The sequence below is a fragment of the Hyperolius riggenbachi genome, chromosome 5 (assembly GCF_040937935.1).
Source record: "Hyperolius riggenbachi isolate aHypRig1 chromosome 5, aHypRig1.pri, whole genome shotgun sequence".
Taxonomy (NCBI): domain Eukaryota; kingdom Metazoa; phylum Chordata; class Amphibia; order Anura; family Hyperoliidae; genus Hyperolius; species Hyperolius riggenbachi.
Window position 1 is genome coordinate 158,400,282 of NC_090650.1, and position 15,712 is coordinate 158,415,993.

The 15,712-nt window shown below is 42.7% G+C and overlaps 1 protein-coding gene across 3 annotated transcripts in view; it reads left to right on the forward strand.

Annotated features, from left to right (window-relative positions):
• ANLN (anillin, actin binding protein) overlaps nt 1–15,712 on the forward strand; it is a 98,225-nt gene that overhangs the window by 53,777 nt on the left and 28,736 nt on the right. For all 3 annotated transcript variants that reach the window (XM_068236397.1, XM_068236396.1, XM_068236399.1), the window contains exons 13-14: nt 5,035–5,170; nt 5,409–5,582. In XM_068236397.1, coding sequence (XP_068092498.1) covers nt 5,035–5,170; nt 5,409–5,582 — 310 coding nt within the window. The remainder of the gene's footprint in view (nt 1–5,034; nt 5,171–5,408; nt 5,583–15,712) is intronic.

The window sequence follows — 15,712 nt, forward strand, 5'->3', positions numbered from 1 at the left end:
TTAGTCAAACAGGACTGTCTTTAGTAAACCCATGCTGATGCTGAGAAATAAGATTATTTTCTACTATGAAGTCATGTATAGTATCTCTTAGCAACCCATCAAATAGTTTGCTTACAAATGATGTTAAGCTTACAGGTCTATAATTTCCTGGATCTGATTTTTTTTGCCCTTCTTAAATCATGGGAAAATGTGGGCTGTATGCCAATCAACTGGAACTCTGCCAGTTGAAAGAGTCACAACAGATAAGATAAAGGGGTTTATCGATAACTTAACTTAATTCTTAGGACCCGAGGATGCATGCCATCCGGCCCAGGTGCCTTGTCAATTTTTAATTTTAAATTAATTGCCTTCACTTCTTCCTTAAAGAGGAACTCCAGTCTAAACAAACATACTGTCATTAAGTTACATTAGTTATGTTAATTAAAATAGATAAGTAATATAATCTCTTAACCACCCTGTTTTAAAAGAACAGGCAAATGTTTGATTTCATGGCAGCCATCTTTTTGGTTGAAAGGAGGTGACAGGGAGCATGAGACACAGTTCCAACTGTCCTGTGTTATAAACCTTTCTTCCAGTTGCTAGGCAACGTGAATAACATAGGAAATCCCATCATGCTCTGCACAGCATCAAGGAAAAAAAGCCTGGGCTTTTTTTCTTTGATAGGTGGAGCTTAGCTAAAAATGGTGCTTTGGTAAGACAAACAAACTTCTGATGCTGGGAAGCTGTTAAAGAAACACCAAGCCTTTTCAGTTCTGCTGAGTAGATTTTTAGTCCGGAGGTTCATTTTAAGTTAACTCTTCATTAAGTATTTAAAGCGGTTTAAAGCTCTGACAAAATATTCAACAAAAATGTGTTTTTCCTACTTTTTATAACCCATACAATTATCTTATTTGCTTTTGTGCGCAAGTATTATAATTCATTTATAAATTATAACTTCCCAAAGTTGTTTGTTTTATTTTGAAAGCTGCTGGTGCATTTTATTCATAACTGTTGTAATTCTGTTTTAAATGCAGCCATCAGTGCTTTCTGACCTGTGTTTCAGTTCAGGACTCATTAGCATAAGTCTGCACATCCAGAGAATGTTTACTTAATTGTATCAAGTAAAGAATGTATACAGAAGATAAGCTAATCACCAGTTGCGATGTGGCAGCCCCTGCAGGAGAAAGTCAGTCCTGTGATGTAACCTTTTTAAATGCTCTTTTACAAAAAAAAAAAAATTGTTAGTATATTACCGTATATGCTGTAAGAGCAAAGAAGAAATACTGGGTTATATTCCACTTTAATATTACAATTGGAAGATTGAGACTCTTCTGCATCTGTAATTTGCAACCGTGATGTTTTCCTTTCTTTCTTTTTTTTTTTTTTTTTTTTGAGTTGATGTACTTTTAAGAATTTCTTTAGGGCAGATTTGATATCCCTAGCAATTTGATTTTCAGCTTCTATCTTTGCCTGCCTAATTTCTTTTTTACAACTTTTATTGCACTCCTTATAATTGCTTAATGCAGCCTCGGTCCCCTCCTGTTTTAGGACCTTATAGGCATTCTTTTTCCACTTCATTTTATCTCTAACCTTTCCATTCATCCATTTTCTTTTTATTTATTTTTATTCCTAGACTCTGTTTCCATATGGGATATATTTACTACAATATTGATTAATAATTTTAAAAGCTTGCCATTTCCCTTCAATGTCCTTTCCTAGTAGTACATGATCCCAGTTCACCAAACTTAGTGCCTGCCTGAAGCAGGAAATTACATCATGGTAAACAGGTCACATGACCATAAACAATAAACCATAACAGGTAGTGTTAAAGAGAGTCAGAAGCGAGAATAAATCTCGCTTCAGACCTCATAGATAGCAGGGGATAGCAGGGGCATGTTTGCCCCTGCTAAAACGCCGCTATCTCGTGGCTTAACGGGGGTCCCTTCACCCCCAAATCACCTCGGTGCAGTGGGGGAGCGCTTCCTGGTTGGGGCAGGGCTAACTGCCGCAGCCCTGCCCCACGCGCGTCTGTCAGCGCGTATCTCCGCCTCTCCCCCGCCCCTCTTAGTCTTCCTTCACTGAGAGGGGCGGGGGAGAGGCGACGATGCGCCGCTGATAGACGCGACTGGAGGCAGGGCTGCAGCCGTTAGCCCTGCCTCCACGAACGACCAACTCTACGACCAACTATTGCGGGGGTGGGTTTGGGGGTGAAGGGACCCCCGTTTAGCGGTGCGATGGCGGCGGTTTAGCAGGGGCATCTGGAAAATGTACCTGTAAGGTCACAAAAATAAATATAAGTCGAAGTCTCTGAGACCCCCAGGATGTAAAGAAAGCAAATACAGCCTAGATACTCTGGCAGGTGAGGAAGTGCTTAATCTCAAACCCCTTTCCAAATGTGGACCCCTTAATTACATGTAAGCACTCACTGCACCACAGGCATGGATAAGGCCCCAAACATTCAGCACTAACAAAAGTGCTAGATGGTTTCAGCGCAGGTGGATCGTCAGCCCTCCCCAATCTGCTGCCCAAAGTTTAATCTCGAAACTGTGTGCCTGTACAATTTTTTTTTTTTCTGGTCAATAAAAGAACTGTGTGTGTGTGTGTGTGTGTGTGTGTGTGTGTGTGTGTGTGTGTGTGTGACACACGCACACGTCTGCAGACATCATAGACTATGAATGCATTTTGCAGCAACGGATCTTTTGCAGGAACAGATCTGTTGAATGTGCACAGCATCTTGCAAAGATTTCTATCTGATGGGGAGTTCAGCTCAATACAATAGACTGTGTAGGTATGGCTCTCATACTACATGGAAGGGGGTAAAATTGGTCTGTGATCGTTTATTTTCCAAAGACTATGGTCTGATGTGTGTATGCACCCTATGAAAAAGGCGCTCACCTGGGTCCCATGCGGCAATCGGTGTGCAACAATGACATTCGCTAGAGTGGATAGATAGGCCCTGGATTTAAAAAAAAAAAAGAGGTGGAAAGAGATGCACATGGGAGAAACCATGTCAAAAGCAATTAACCCACAGTCCTCATGACTGCTTTGTAATCATTGGAACTCAATTCAGGCAGCCCATGTAATAAGTATTGTTTAGTCCTGTCATGCGAAATGACGACCGATTCTTCTAAGTTAGCATAAGGGGAGGGAGAAAAAGTGACTTCCAATTCAAAGGAGCCAAAGAGTGGACAGCATTAAATTTAACAAAATTGATTTCTTATAGAACTGAAATAGAACTTCTAGATGGGAATGCACCTGTGTATGTATGTGTGTGTGTGTATATATACAGTGGTGTGAAAAACTATTTGCCCCCTTCCTGATTTCTTATTCTTTTGCATGTTTGTCACACTTAAATGTTTCTGCTCAACTATTAGTCAAAGATAACATAATTGAACACAAAATGCAGTTTTAAATGATGGTTTTTATTATTTAGTGAGAAAAAAAAACCTCAAACCTACATGGCCCTGTGTGAAAAAGAAATTGCCCCCTGAACCTAATAACTGGTTGGGCCAACCTTAGCAGCAATATCTGCAATCAAGCGTTTGCGATAACTTGCAACTAGTCTTTTACAGCGCTCTGAAGGAATTTTGGCCCACTCTTCTTTGCAGAATTGTTGTAATTTAGCTTTATTTGAGGGTTTTCTAGCATGAACCGCCTTTTTAAGGTCCTGCCACAACATCTCAATAGGATTCAGGTCAGGACTTTGACTAGGCCACTCCAAAGTCTTCTTTTTGTTTTTCTTCAGCCATTCAGAGGTGGATTTGCTGGTGTGTTTTGGGTCATTGTCCTGCTGCAGCCTAGGGCCTGATAGATGTTCTTTGTTCCTGTCTGTACCTTCTACAAGTACTCTTACCAAGACACTAGTTTTAGGCCTCATTCACATCTATGCAGTGCAAATGGCCGTGCGATTGGAACGCAACGTGTATGATTGCACACCATCTGCGCTGCTACCTGCTGCACTGTTGATCCCATCCATTGACAGTAAATGGGTCAGCTCTGCGCTTGCGGGCAAAATGCATGCAGGAATACGTAAGCACATCATTTGATGTGAACGGCAGAAGGGCCCTCTATGCCCTTCTTGCATGTTACGTCATACGAGCTTCCAAATGCGTATGGAAGCGCGTGTGATGTAAACACGGCCTAAGTCTATGACTAAAAGTATTCGAGGCAGATGATCAGCTGGGTATCCAGGTAACTGGTAGTGTTTTAAAGGGAATAAATATGGCAGCCTCCATATCCCTCTTAGTTCAGTTGTCTTTTAAAATTCCTAAGCATTGGCAGTTAAGAGATGCATTTTATGTTACATACTTTCAATCAACAAGATTGTAATATGCAAATTAGAGGAGTCGGAGGAATCCTAATCTGAGGATTTTTGTACTGACTCTGCAGCCCTGGGCAAGACAGGTATATTAGAAACTGCATGGTGCTAGTGATATGGGCGCTACCATAGGCAGTAGTGTGAAATATGGCTATAGAAGTGCTCCTTGAGCAATTTGGATGCAAGCAATAGCCAGAGCCCAACTTATGTAGTAAGTATAAAGAAGTTTAGGGGGGAGGGGGGGGAACACTAAAGCAAAAAAAATAAATATAAATAAATAAATAATTGGTTGTGTAGTACGGATAATTACTAGAGCATTAGTAACAAAGAAAATATTCTCATTTTTATTTTCCGTTAGTTTTGTTTTTTTATAACATTGCATCATTCAACATTTGCAGTTCACACTCACACACTACTTAGCATTCTAAATGATTTTACAGAGCAGGCTAGTGGACCTTTGAACTGTCCTCTGCAGAAGAAAAAACAATACAGTGACTCGCACTTGAGATTCAGAAGACAGAGCTCTCTGCGACTTTGAAAAGTCGTGGCTCTCAACGGTTCTTTTGCATAGATAACTGGAATTTCTTAACTCTTCCTGTACTGGAAATATTAGACTTATTTCTTTAACCGTGGTCAACAAAGGATACACAGTAAAATGGGCTTATTTCAGATGATTCTGAAACTCCATTCTAGATACCATAGGCTTTACTTTTGTTTCCTTTTTTTTATTTTTCCAGGTACTAAATAATGAAATTAATCTGCAGCAAACTGTGATTCATCAAGCTAGCCAAGCTCTTAATTGCTGTGTAGATGAAGAGCACGGAAAAGGAACTCCAACAGAAGCAGAGGCTGAGCGCTTGTTACTGTTTGCAAGTGAGTACCTATTGTAACGCACAGGAATAATAATATCCCCTTAGAGCCCAACTAATATCGAATAAAGCAAATTCTGATAGTAATACGACCTGTGAAGCTTAGAGGGAGAAGACAAAGTTCAAGAACCAAGAATATTCCTGAACTTGTTTCCTTTATTTTCCCCCCATCATTTGATGAACACTGCAAATTCACCAAACAAAGAACTAACATGGTTACTTTTTTTTTTTTTCTTTTATAGCTGAAAAACGAGCAGTTTTACTTGCTGAGATTAATAAACTAAAGAGTGAGGGCCCACAGAAGAAGCCACTGCATTCAACTCATGAGAGCACTCCGTCAAGAGGCCTGATATCTGTTTCTGAAATATTTCTACCTCTGAAGCCAGATTTTATCTGCAGCACCTCTCAGAGAGCAGGTAACAGAAATCTTAGATAAATCACCTCTATATTAGTTGCACAGTATGAAGATTCAAGCCCTATAACCATATTTTAACCACTTCATGCAAAATTTACGTTTTTACAAATATTTTATTAGTGCACTTTTAGTGCAAATAAGGTGTTTATAAAAGTCCAACTATTCTATTTAAGAGTGTGTGACGCAGGAGCTTGCGTGCTCTTTCACATGCATTTAAACCCTTCAGCCCATGGTAGGAAGTGGTTAAAATTGTCCTTCAGAGAGACCGCTACTAAATTTGCAGATTTTAATCTTCAACCTACCTCATTCAGCATGAATTTAATATTGCAGGAAATGTAGATGAATAAGGATCATGGCAGAGATGGCATCCACTTCAGTATTAAGAAAGTTGAGTTCAGTTATCAATTGGCCACTTTATCTTATTTTTTATGACTCTCTTTCAAGCAAGCCAGTACCCTATGACTGGCATACACAGCTGTTTTCCCCCATTTAAAGAGAACCCGAGGTGGGAATTACTTTTACTATTGGGGCACAGAGGCTGGTTGTGCGCACTAAGACCAGCCTCTGTTGCCCCATCGTGTGCCTCCATGTCCCCCCTGCTCGCCGCTATACCCCCCGCATTGCTGGCGACACGCAGCGTGTCGCCAGCTCAATGTTTACCTTGCGCTGTCAGTCAGCGCTGCTCCCCTGCCTCCTCCGCATCGGCGCACCCGCCCGTGTCCCTTCCCTCCCGCTGATAGGAGGGAAGTGACGCGGCGGGTGGCGCCGATGCGGAGGAGGCGGGGGAGCGGCGCTGACTGACAGCGCAAGGTAAACATTGAGCTGGCGACACAGCCAGCAATGCGGGGGGTATAGCGGCGAGCAGGGGGGACATGGAGGCACACGATGGGGCAACAGAGGCTGGTCTTAGTGCGCACAACCAGCCTCTGTGCCCCAATAGTAAAAGTAATTCCCACCTCGGGTTCTCTTTAAAGCGGAATATAACCCTGTATTTCAACTTTGCTCTAAAACATTATTTACAGTATATTATATGCAACCAGCATTTTTTTTTTTACTAGACCAGCATTGGAAGGGTTACACAGAGCTTTAAAATTCCTGGAGATTTCTGCAGACACATCAGAAGCTGACATAGATACATTTTGTTTACATAAATGTATCTAAGTGTTGAATGTGACTCTTTCTCACTGAGAAGGAGCTGGAGGACAGCCAAAGAGTGTGTAACATTTTTCAATAGATACATTTGACTAAATAGAATGTAACAATCTGAACTTCTGCATATCTCTCCACGGAACTTTAAACCTCTGTTTAACCCTTCCAATGCTGGTCTAGTAAAAAAAAAAAATGCTTTTTGCATATATGCTGTAAATAATGTTTTAGAGCAAAGTTGAAATGCAGGGTTATATTCCGCTTTAAGAAAGTAAAAAGATCAGAACTTAGAAACTACAGACCTGTAACCTTAACGTCAGTTGTTTGTAAACTGAAGGTTTTCTAAAGGTGCGTACACACGCACTACGGCCGCCAACGACTGGTCCGTCAGACCCTCCCGCTGGCCGGACTTTCAGGCGACAGTAGCGTGTGTGTACACGCTGTCGGCGCACTGATGAGGCTGTTTCTGAGCGATCCGCCCGGCGGATCGTTCAGAGACAGCCTTATCAGTCTGCAGACAGTGCGTACACATGCGCTACTGTCGTCTGAAAGTCCGCCCAGCGGGAGGGTCTGACGGACCCGTCATTGGCGGCCGTAGTGCGTGTGTACGCACCTTAAAGTGAACCTTAACTCATAAAAAAAGTTTTACTCACCTGGGGCTTCACTCAGCCCCCTGCAGCTGATCGGTGCCCTCGCCGTGTCTCCGATCCTCCTGTCCCGCCGGCGGCTACTTCCGGTTTCGCCGACAGGCTGGGAACACGAGTAATTCTTCGTGTTCCCAGCCACAATATCGCCTCCTATACTGCTATTGCGGCAAGGAAGGCCGCAATAGCAGTATAGGGGGCGATATTGTGGCTGGGAATGCAAAGAATCACTCGCGTTCCCAGCCTGTCGGGTCCCGATGGCGAAACCGGAAGTAGCCGCTGGCTGGGACGGGAGGATCGCAGAGACACAGCGAGGGCACCGATCAGCTGCAGGGGGCTGAGGGAAGCCCCAGGTGAGTAAAACACTTTTTTTTTTTTTTTTTTTTTTTTATGACTTAAGCGCCTCTTTAAGGGATGCTATACAAGACTTTATAGCACAGAATAATCTCATTGCAGCTCAACAGAGGTTTACTAAATCTTGACCGCATGGGCATATGGGTAGACAGGTGGCAGCTAAAATTTAATGTATATAAATGTAAGGTCATGCACCTTGGAAATGTCAATGGTAGAGATAATATAATATGAGATGAAATAATATAAGATGAGCGAGTGTGTTTTATGGTGCAAATATAGCCAGGCTATCTCTACCCCCCCCCCCCCCCCCCCCTTCTGTGTGCAACAACACAGCACGTCTGTTTCAGGACAGGGGCTGCAGTGCTTTGTAACTCGCCCTCCTGGCAGCAGCTCTCTCCCTGATAATTAGCGGTACTGCGGGTGGACTCTGCTGTTGCCTGAAATGTCATTGTTGCTGGATAGAGCAAATGTTTCACTACCATGACTGGCGCTCTCTGTGATCTGCAGTAGTACCGTGCTGCCTTTGCTTGATAACCTGTTCAAGCAAGAACCCTGAAATCACAGAGAAGTGTACAGTACTGCTGCCGCTGGAGAGTGGGAGTGCTGCAATTGGTGGGGAGAAACCGTTGCTCTAACCAGCCACCAATGTTCTTGTTGGGCAACTAGGGCTATGCAGTCAGTCAAGGTGTCAGGGCAATTTTTGGGTACCTGGAGTCATCGGTTTTATAAACTGAGGAGTCATTTGAGTCGGATGATTTTTGTACTGACTCCACAGCCCTGCATTCAATAGTGGATTCCACCTACAGTACAGCAGCCAATCATGGAGAGAGCCATTGCTGGGTGGGTCGGTGAGTTACAGAGTGCCGCAGTCAGTGTGGGGGAAGCACAGAGCGTAAAAGGAGACCTGGGTTCAAATCTCTCCTCTCCCTTTTCAGTAAGCCAGCACCTATTAAAGTGTTACTCACCTGGGGCTTCTACCAGCCCCCTGCAGCAGTCCTGTGCCCTCGGAGCCACTCACTAATCCTCTGGTCCCCCGCTGCCAGCTAGTTTCATTCTTGCCGACAGGACTGGCCACGCGTAGCTTTTTCCGCATTCCCGACTGCAATTAGCGCTATTGCGGGCCGCAACGTGTATAAAAATATGCGTTGCCGCATTACGAACGCATAGATATGCGGCAATGCGTATTTTTTTTTTTTTTTTTGCAATAGCGCTAATTGCAGTTGGGAATGCAGAAAAAGCTACGCGTGGCCAGTCCTGTCGGGCCTGTCGGCAAGAATGAAACTAGCTGGCAGCGGGGGACCAGAGGATTAGTGAGTGGCTGCGAGGGCACAGGACTGATGCAGGGGCTGGTAGAAGCCCCAGGTGAGTAAAACTTTTTTTTTTTTTTTCTGATTTAAGGTTCACTTTAAGTAGGAGATTGCCTAACACTGCTACTGCCTACTGAGTGCGCTGTAGAGGGTGCCTCACAAGTGCTGACAGGAGAAAAGTGCTATACAAATATTGGATTTATTATTACAAAGACATTGCTTCTTGCCTGTCTTTGCTAACCTTACATAGTTACATAGTTATTGTGGTTGAAAAAAGACCTATGTCCATTGAGTTCAACCAGTACAAAGTACAACTCCAGCCTGCTCCCTCACATATCCCTGTTGATCCAGAGGAAGGAGAAAAAAACCCTTACAAGGCATGCTCCAATTAGCCCCAAAAGGGAAAAAAATTCCTTCCCGACTCCAGATGGCAATCAGATAAAATCCCTGGATCAACATCATTAGGCATTACCTAGTAATTGTAGCCATGGGTGTCTTTCGACGCAAGGAAAGCATCTAAGCCCCCTTTAAATGCAGGTATAGAGTTTGCCATAACGACTTCCTGTGGCAATGCATTCCACATCTTAATCACTCTTACTGTAAAGAACCCTTTCCTAAATAAATGGCTAAAACGTTTTTCCTCCATGCGCAGATCATGTCCTCTAGTCCTTTGAGAAGGCCTAGGGACAAAAAGCTCATCCGCCAAGCTATTATATTGTCCTCTGATGTATTTATACATGTTAATTAGATCTCGTCTAAGGCGTCTATTGTCTAGACTAAATAAACCCAGTTTATCTAACCTTTCTTGGTAAGCGAGACCTTCCATCCCACGTATCAATTTTTTTGCTAGTCTCTGCGCCTGCTCTAAAACTGCAATATCTTTTTTGTAATGTGGTGCCCAGAACTGAATTCCATATTCCAGATGTGGCCTTACTAGAGAGTTAAAGAGACACTGAAGCGAAAAAAAAAAAATGATATAGTGAATTGGTTGTGTACTATGAATAATTACTAGATTAGCAGCAAACAAAATATTCTCATACTTTTATTTTCAGGTATATAGTGTTTTTTCTAACATTGCATCATTCTATAATATGTGCAGATTACACAACACTCAGCATTCAAAATGAGTCTTTCAGAGCAGTCTGTGAAGTAATGATATCTCCTCTAGCAGAGAAAAAGTAAACAGTTCACTTACAGTTGAGATAATAAGTCAGATAACAGCCCTCTCCAAGACTTATGCTGGATACACACGGTGCGTTCGCGCACTCGATTTCCCGCTCGATTCCCGTCGATTCGTTTATTTCCAACATGTCCGATTTGGATTTCGATGGATCGTTAGGTCGATTCGGCATACTTTGCATGCGAATCGACCTAACGATCCATCGAAATCCAAATCGGACATGTTGGAAATAAACGAATCGACGGGAATCGAGCGGGAAATCGAGTGCGCGAACGCACCGTGTGTATCCAGCATTAGTCGGAGAGTTAACCAGCCGGGCGGTCCATCACCGCCGGAGGCTGCCGCTCAGGCCCTGCTGGGCCGATTTTCATCAAATAAAAAGCAGCACACGCAGCCGGCACTTTGCCAGCCGCGTGTGCTGCCTGATCGCCGCCGCAGTGCGGGTCCATGACGTCACTCCGCTCGTCGCCATGGCGACAAAGTAAGCAAAACACGGAAGGCCGCTCATTGCGGCCTTCCGTGTTACTTCTGGCCGCCGGAGGCGATCAGAACGCCTCCGGGGCGCCCTCTAGTGGGCTTTCATGCAGCCAACTTTCAGTTGGCTGCATGTAATAGTTTTTTTTTTTTTTATTTAAAAAAAACCCTCCCGCAGCCGCCCTGGCGATCTTAATAGAACGCCAGGGTGGTTAATGGCTTGTTTGCATAGAGATAACAACTGGAGTTTCTTAGCTCTTCCTGTACTGGAAACAATTAGACTGATTTATCTGATCTTAATGTTTTATTTCTTAGCTGTACTACACATACAAATCATAATATCATAATTTTTTTTTCGCTTCAGTGTCTCTTTAAACGGGCAATATTATGCTAGCATCTCAAGTTTTTATTTCCTTTTTAATGCATCCCAAAATTTTGTTAGTTTTAGCTGCAGCGGCTTGGCATTGAGTACGATTATTTAACTTGTTGTCGACGAGTACTCCTAAGTCCTTCTCCAAGTTTGATGTCCCCAACTGTCTCCCATTTATTTTGTATGGTGCTAGACCATTGGTACGACCAAAATGCATGAGTTTACATTTTTCATCATTGAATTTCATCTGCCATTTATGTGCCCATATAGCCATCCTATCCAGATCCTGTTGCAATATGACATTATCTTCCTGAGAGTTGATGATTCTGCACAACTTTGTATCATCTGTAAAAATAGCAACATTGCTCACTACTGCATCTACTAGGTCATTAACCACTTCCCAACTGAGGGGTTTTACCCCCTGACCACCAGAGCAATTTTCACCTTTCAGCGCTCCTTCCATTCATTCGTCTTTAATTTTATCATTACTTATTGCAATGAAATGAACTATATCTTGTTTTTTTCGCCACCAAGTTAGGCTTTCTTTAGGTGGGACATTATGCCAAGAATAATTTTATTCTAAATGTGTTTTAATGGGAAAATAGTAAAAAATGTGGGAAAAAATTTATTTTTCAGTTTTCGGCCTTTATAGTTTTTAAATAATGCATGCTACTGTAATTAAAACCCATTAAATGTGTATGCCTATTTATCCCGGTTATAAAACCGTTTAAATTATGTCCCTATCACAATGTTTGCCGCCAATATTTTATTTGGAAATAAAGGTGCATTTTTTTCAGTTTTGCGTCCATCCCTAATTACAAGCCCATAGTTTATAAAGTAACAGTGTTATACCCTCTTGACATAAATATTTAAAAAGTTCAGTCCCTAAGGTAACTATTTATGTATTTTTTTTAAATTGTACATTTTTTATTTTTTTTTTAATTACAAAAAAAAATAAAAAATTGGAGTGTGGGAGGTAAGGAGTTAATTTTTTGTGCAAAACAAGTTTATTTGTGTGTAAAAAATGGTTAGGGTGTAGTTTTACTATTTGGCCACAAGATGGCAACATTACCAATTTGTTTCATGCGACCTGCAAGGGTCCTTCCGGACGCTTGCAGGAAGTAGAAAGAGGCTGGGACTTTGTTATTTTTTCACAATGATCGCACTGCTCAGCCGAGCGGCAGCAGATCATTGCGGGGCTTAGATCAACGAACGGGAATGGATTTTCCCGTTCGTTGATCTCTGGGCGGGCGGCGGCGTGTTTACTAGCGGCGGGCGGCGTGTTTACGAGCGGGAGCGCGGACAGCGGCGGGAGTGCGCAAAGTACGGATTTCTCCGTCCCTGGGGGTGAAAGGATGGAAAAAGGGGCGGAGAAATCCGTACGCGCGGGGAAAAAAGGGGCGGAGAAATCCGTACGCGCGGGGGTAAAGTGGTTAATAAATAAATTGAAGAGCACTGGACCCAGTACAGACCCCTGTGGGACCCCACTGCTAACAGTCTCCCATTTTGAGTACGATCCATTGACCACAACTCTTTGTTTTCTGTCCATTAGCCAGTTCCCTATCCATGCACACACTCTTTCCCCAGTCCTTGCATCCTCAACTTTTGCACCAGACTTTTAGTTTCAAAAAGTTTTATTGAACATTTTCAATAGAAAACAAGCATGCAATTGGTCAAGCCCTTCGCAAAGGGCAGAACAGTAATTTAGATGCATTGAGTGCATTTGTTGCATATGACAATAACATTAAGAGGATAATATGACACAGGAAATAGATGGTTGGTTATCAGGTACAAATGCAGGTATTATACTAGGTTAGAAGGATAGGGCACAGGATCTTAAACCTGTTGAGGCTGCGGCCGCGAGCCAGGGTTGCCAGGTTCTTGCGAAAGATAAGGTAGTATCATTGAGGATTGCCAGAAGTCCTTCAGAGATTAGGATGTCCCTTACTATGAGGTCAGCCAAATTTAGTGAGAGTGTAGGCTTTTGCCATTGTCTCGCTATATGCAATCTTGCAGCTTTGGCAATATGCTGAGCTAGCCGATGTTGGGGAAATTTCCATTTTTGTGGCTTGTTTCCCAATAATAATTGAAATGGTTCAGGAGATAATGGAATCTCTAGTGCCGTACTAATGGCGGATGTGACCTCTTCCCAGAACTTCTGTGCTATTGGACAGTACCACCAGATGTGAGCGAAGTCCCCTATTTGGCCACAACCTCTGAAACATTTTGGTGATGTGGAGCTGGAAAATAGGTGGAGTTTCTGCGGTGTTAGGTAGGTTCGATGTAGTATTTTTTTATAGTGTCTCTGTGTGAGTAATAGTTACTGCCTTTGGAGTGAGACAGCATTTTGTCCACTGTTTATCGGATAGTGCTATACCGAAATTTGATTCCCAGTCAGCCATGGCTTTTAGTTTAGTGAATTTGAGAGGTTGAGAGATAACTGAGTAGACATATGAAATCAGTCCTCCCTTCCAAGGGTCGAAGGGAGCACCAGGCTTTATATGGGGTACGAGAAAGCGTGGCATTAGGTTCAATTGGGAAGGATTTAAGATAGTGGAAAATTTGTCTGGCTCTGAAATATTCATTAGGGGGCAGGGAGATAGCTGCACAGAATTGGGGCCAAGAGGGGATTCTGTCATTGATAAGTAGTTTTTCTATGGTGGTTAAGTTTTGTGAGGTCCACCACTGGAATGCTCGAGCTTCGAGTCCTGGTGGAAAAGTTGGGTTATTTAGAATCGGGAGTAGTCTGGGGAGAGTAGATTGTAAATTTCTACTTAATTTGATACGGTTCCAAATTTTTAGTGATTGTGCAGTTAAGGGTGATTTTAGCTATGTATTTTGCCGGTGAAATATGTAGCGACTATTGGAGAGAGGAGAAGGATGCCGGATAAAGTAGAGCATCTTCAATATCTGCCCAAAGTGGGCGATTGAATTGGGAATGTGGTTGAGCCATTTGGGCAGCTCGATAATAGTTAAAAAGACTTGGGACTCCCAACCCTCCCCTGTGCCTATTCATAGACATTATTTTTTGGTTAATTCTGCTCTTTTTATTGTTAGATATAAATTTGAGGATAAGTGTTTGAAGGTTCTTGAGCGATGACTTAGTGACTTGGATAGGAAGGGTTCTAAATTAGTATAACAGACTGGGTAAAAGATTCATGCAGATTGCTTGTATGCGACCAGTCCAGGAGATGGAGGGAGAGTTCCATCTAGAGAGTTCTCGTTGTAGTTCAGCAATCATTGGTTTATAATTAAGGGCAAATAAGTTTTTGGGATCCGCAGATATTTTGATACCCAAGTAGGTCAGATAGTTGGTTCTGATTTGTAGGCCTAAACTGGCTGCCAGAGACGACGTGCTTTGCGTGGGAAGGTTAGTCAATAAGATTTCTGATTTTTTTTTTTTTTTTAATATTTAAGCATAATCCAGAGATATTCCCAAATTGTTTGACAATTTTAAGAAGGTTGGGGACAGAAGTGTGGGGGGAGGTCAGTGTGAGGTCATCTGCGAATAAATTAGCCTTATATTCTGATGATCCAATCTTAACGCCTTGTATATCGATCGAAGATCTAATTTTGTTAGCAAGGGGCTCGATAATTAAAACAATTGCGGGGGACAGGGGGCACCCCTGTCTAGTGCCTCGTTGTATAGGTATGATGTTAGGAGTGTTTGAGGGCAGTTTAAGTTGAGCAGTGGGGTGAGAGTAAAGGCATTGAACTGCTTGGAGAAAAGCTCCCTTAATTCCTGCTTTTTGTAAGGCAATGAGCATGAAGGGCCAGTCAGTGGTGTCAAATGCCTTTTCCATGTCGAGAGAAAGTAAGGCGAGTGGTTGTTTGTGGGAGTTCGCTATATGTATAAGGTTAATCACCTTCCTGACATTGTCAGGGGCCTGTCGTAGGGGGATAAACCCCACTTGGTCTCTGTGGATTAAGGGATTTAGGACTTTGTTCAGTCTTGCTACTAGTACCGCGGTTAATAATTTATAGTCCAAATTAAGCAGGGATATTGGCCTATAGTTTTTAACATCGAGTGGGTCTCTTTGTGCTTTGGGGATGACTGTTATAGTGGATTGGAGAAATTCGGGTGAGGGTTCTTTTCCATCTAAGATGGAATTGAACAGGCGTTTGAGTTAAGGAGCTAATACTTAAATTTTTTTATAGTAAGGGGCTGAGAACCCATCTGGGGCTTTGCCCGTTTTGAGTTTTTTGATGGCTAGTTGGATCTCTAGGTTTGTTATTGGGACGTGAAGGGCTTGAGATTTCTCTGGTAATAGATGTGTGGTTCTCAAATGTTGGAAAAAAGGGGGTAATGCAGGATCTCCCATAGTGGGGGGTTTAGCTGAGTACAGTTGTTTGTAGTAATCTGCAAATTCTTGGTGTATCTGAAGTGGGTTGGAAGTTATAGTTCCTGATTTAGTGAGTATTTTTAGTATTTTATTGATTGATGGTGTGCAGCGCAATTTTCTGGCCAGCCAAGTGTTTGGTTTGTTATACTGGAAGTATTGTTTGGACCTTGTCCACCTGATTGCTTTTTCTGTGCGAGCAGAAAGGAGAATCTCTATTTGAGCTTGTATGTCGTTAATTTGTTTTTGGAGATATCTGGAGGGGTAGTATGCATGTGCTCTCCGGAGCTGGGACAGTTTGTTCTAAATTCAATTG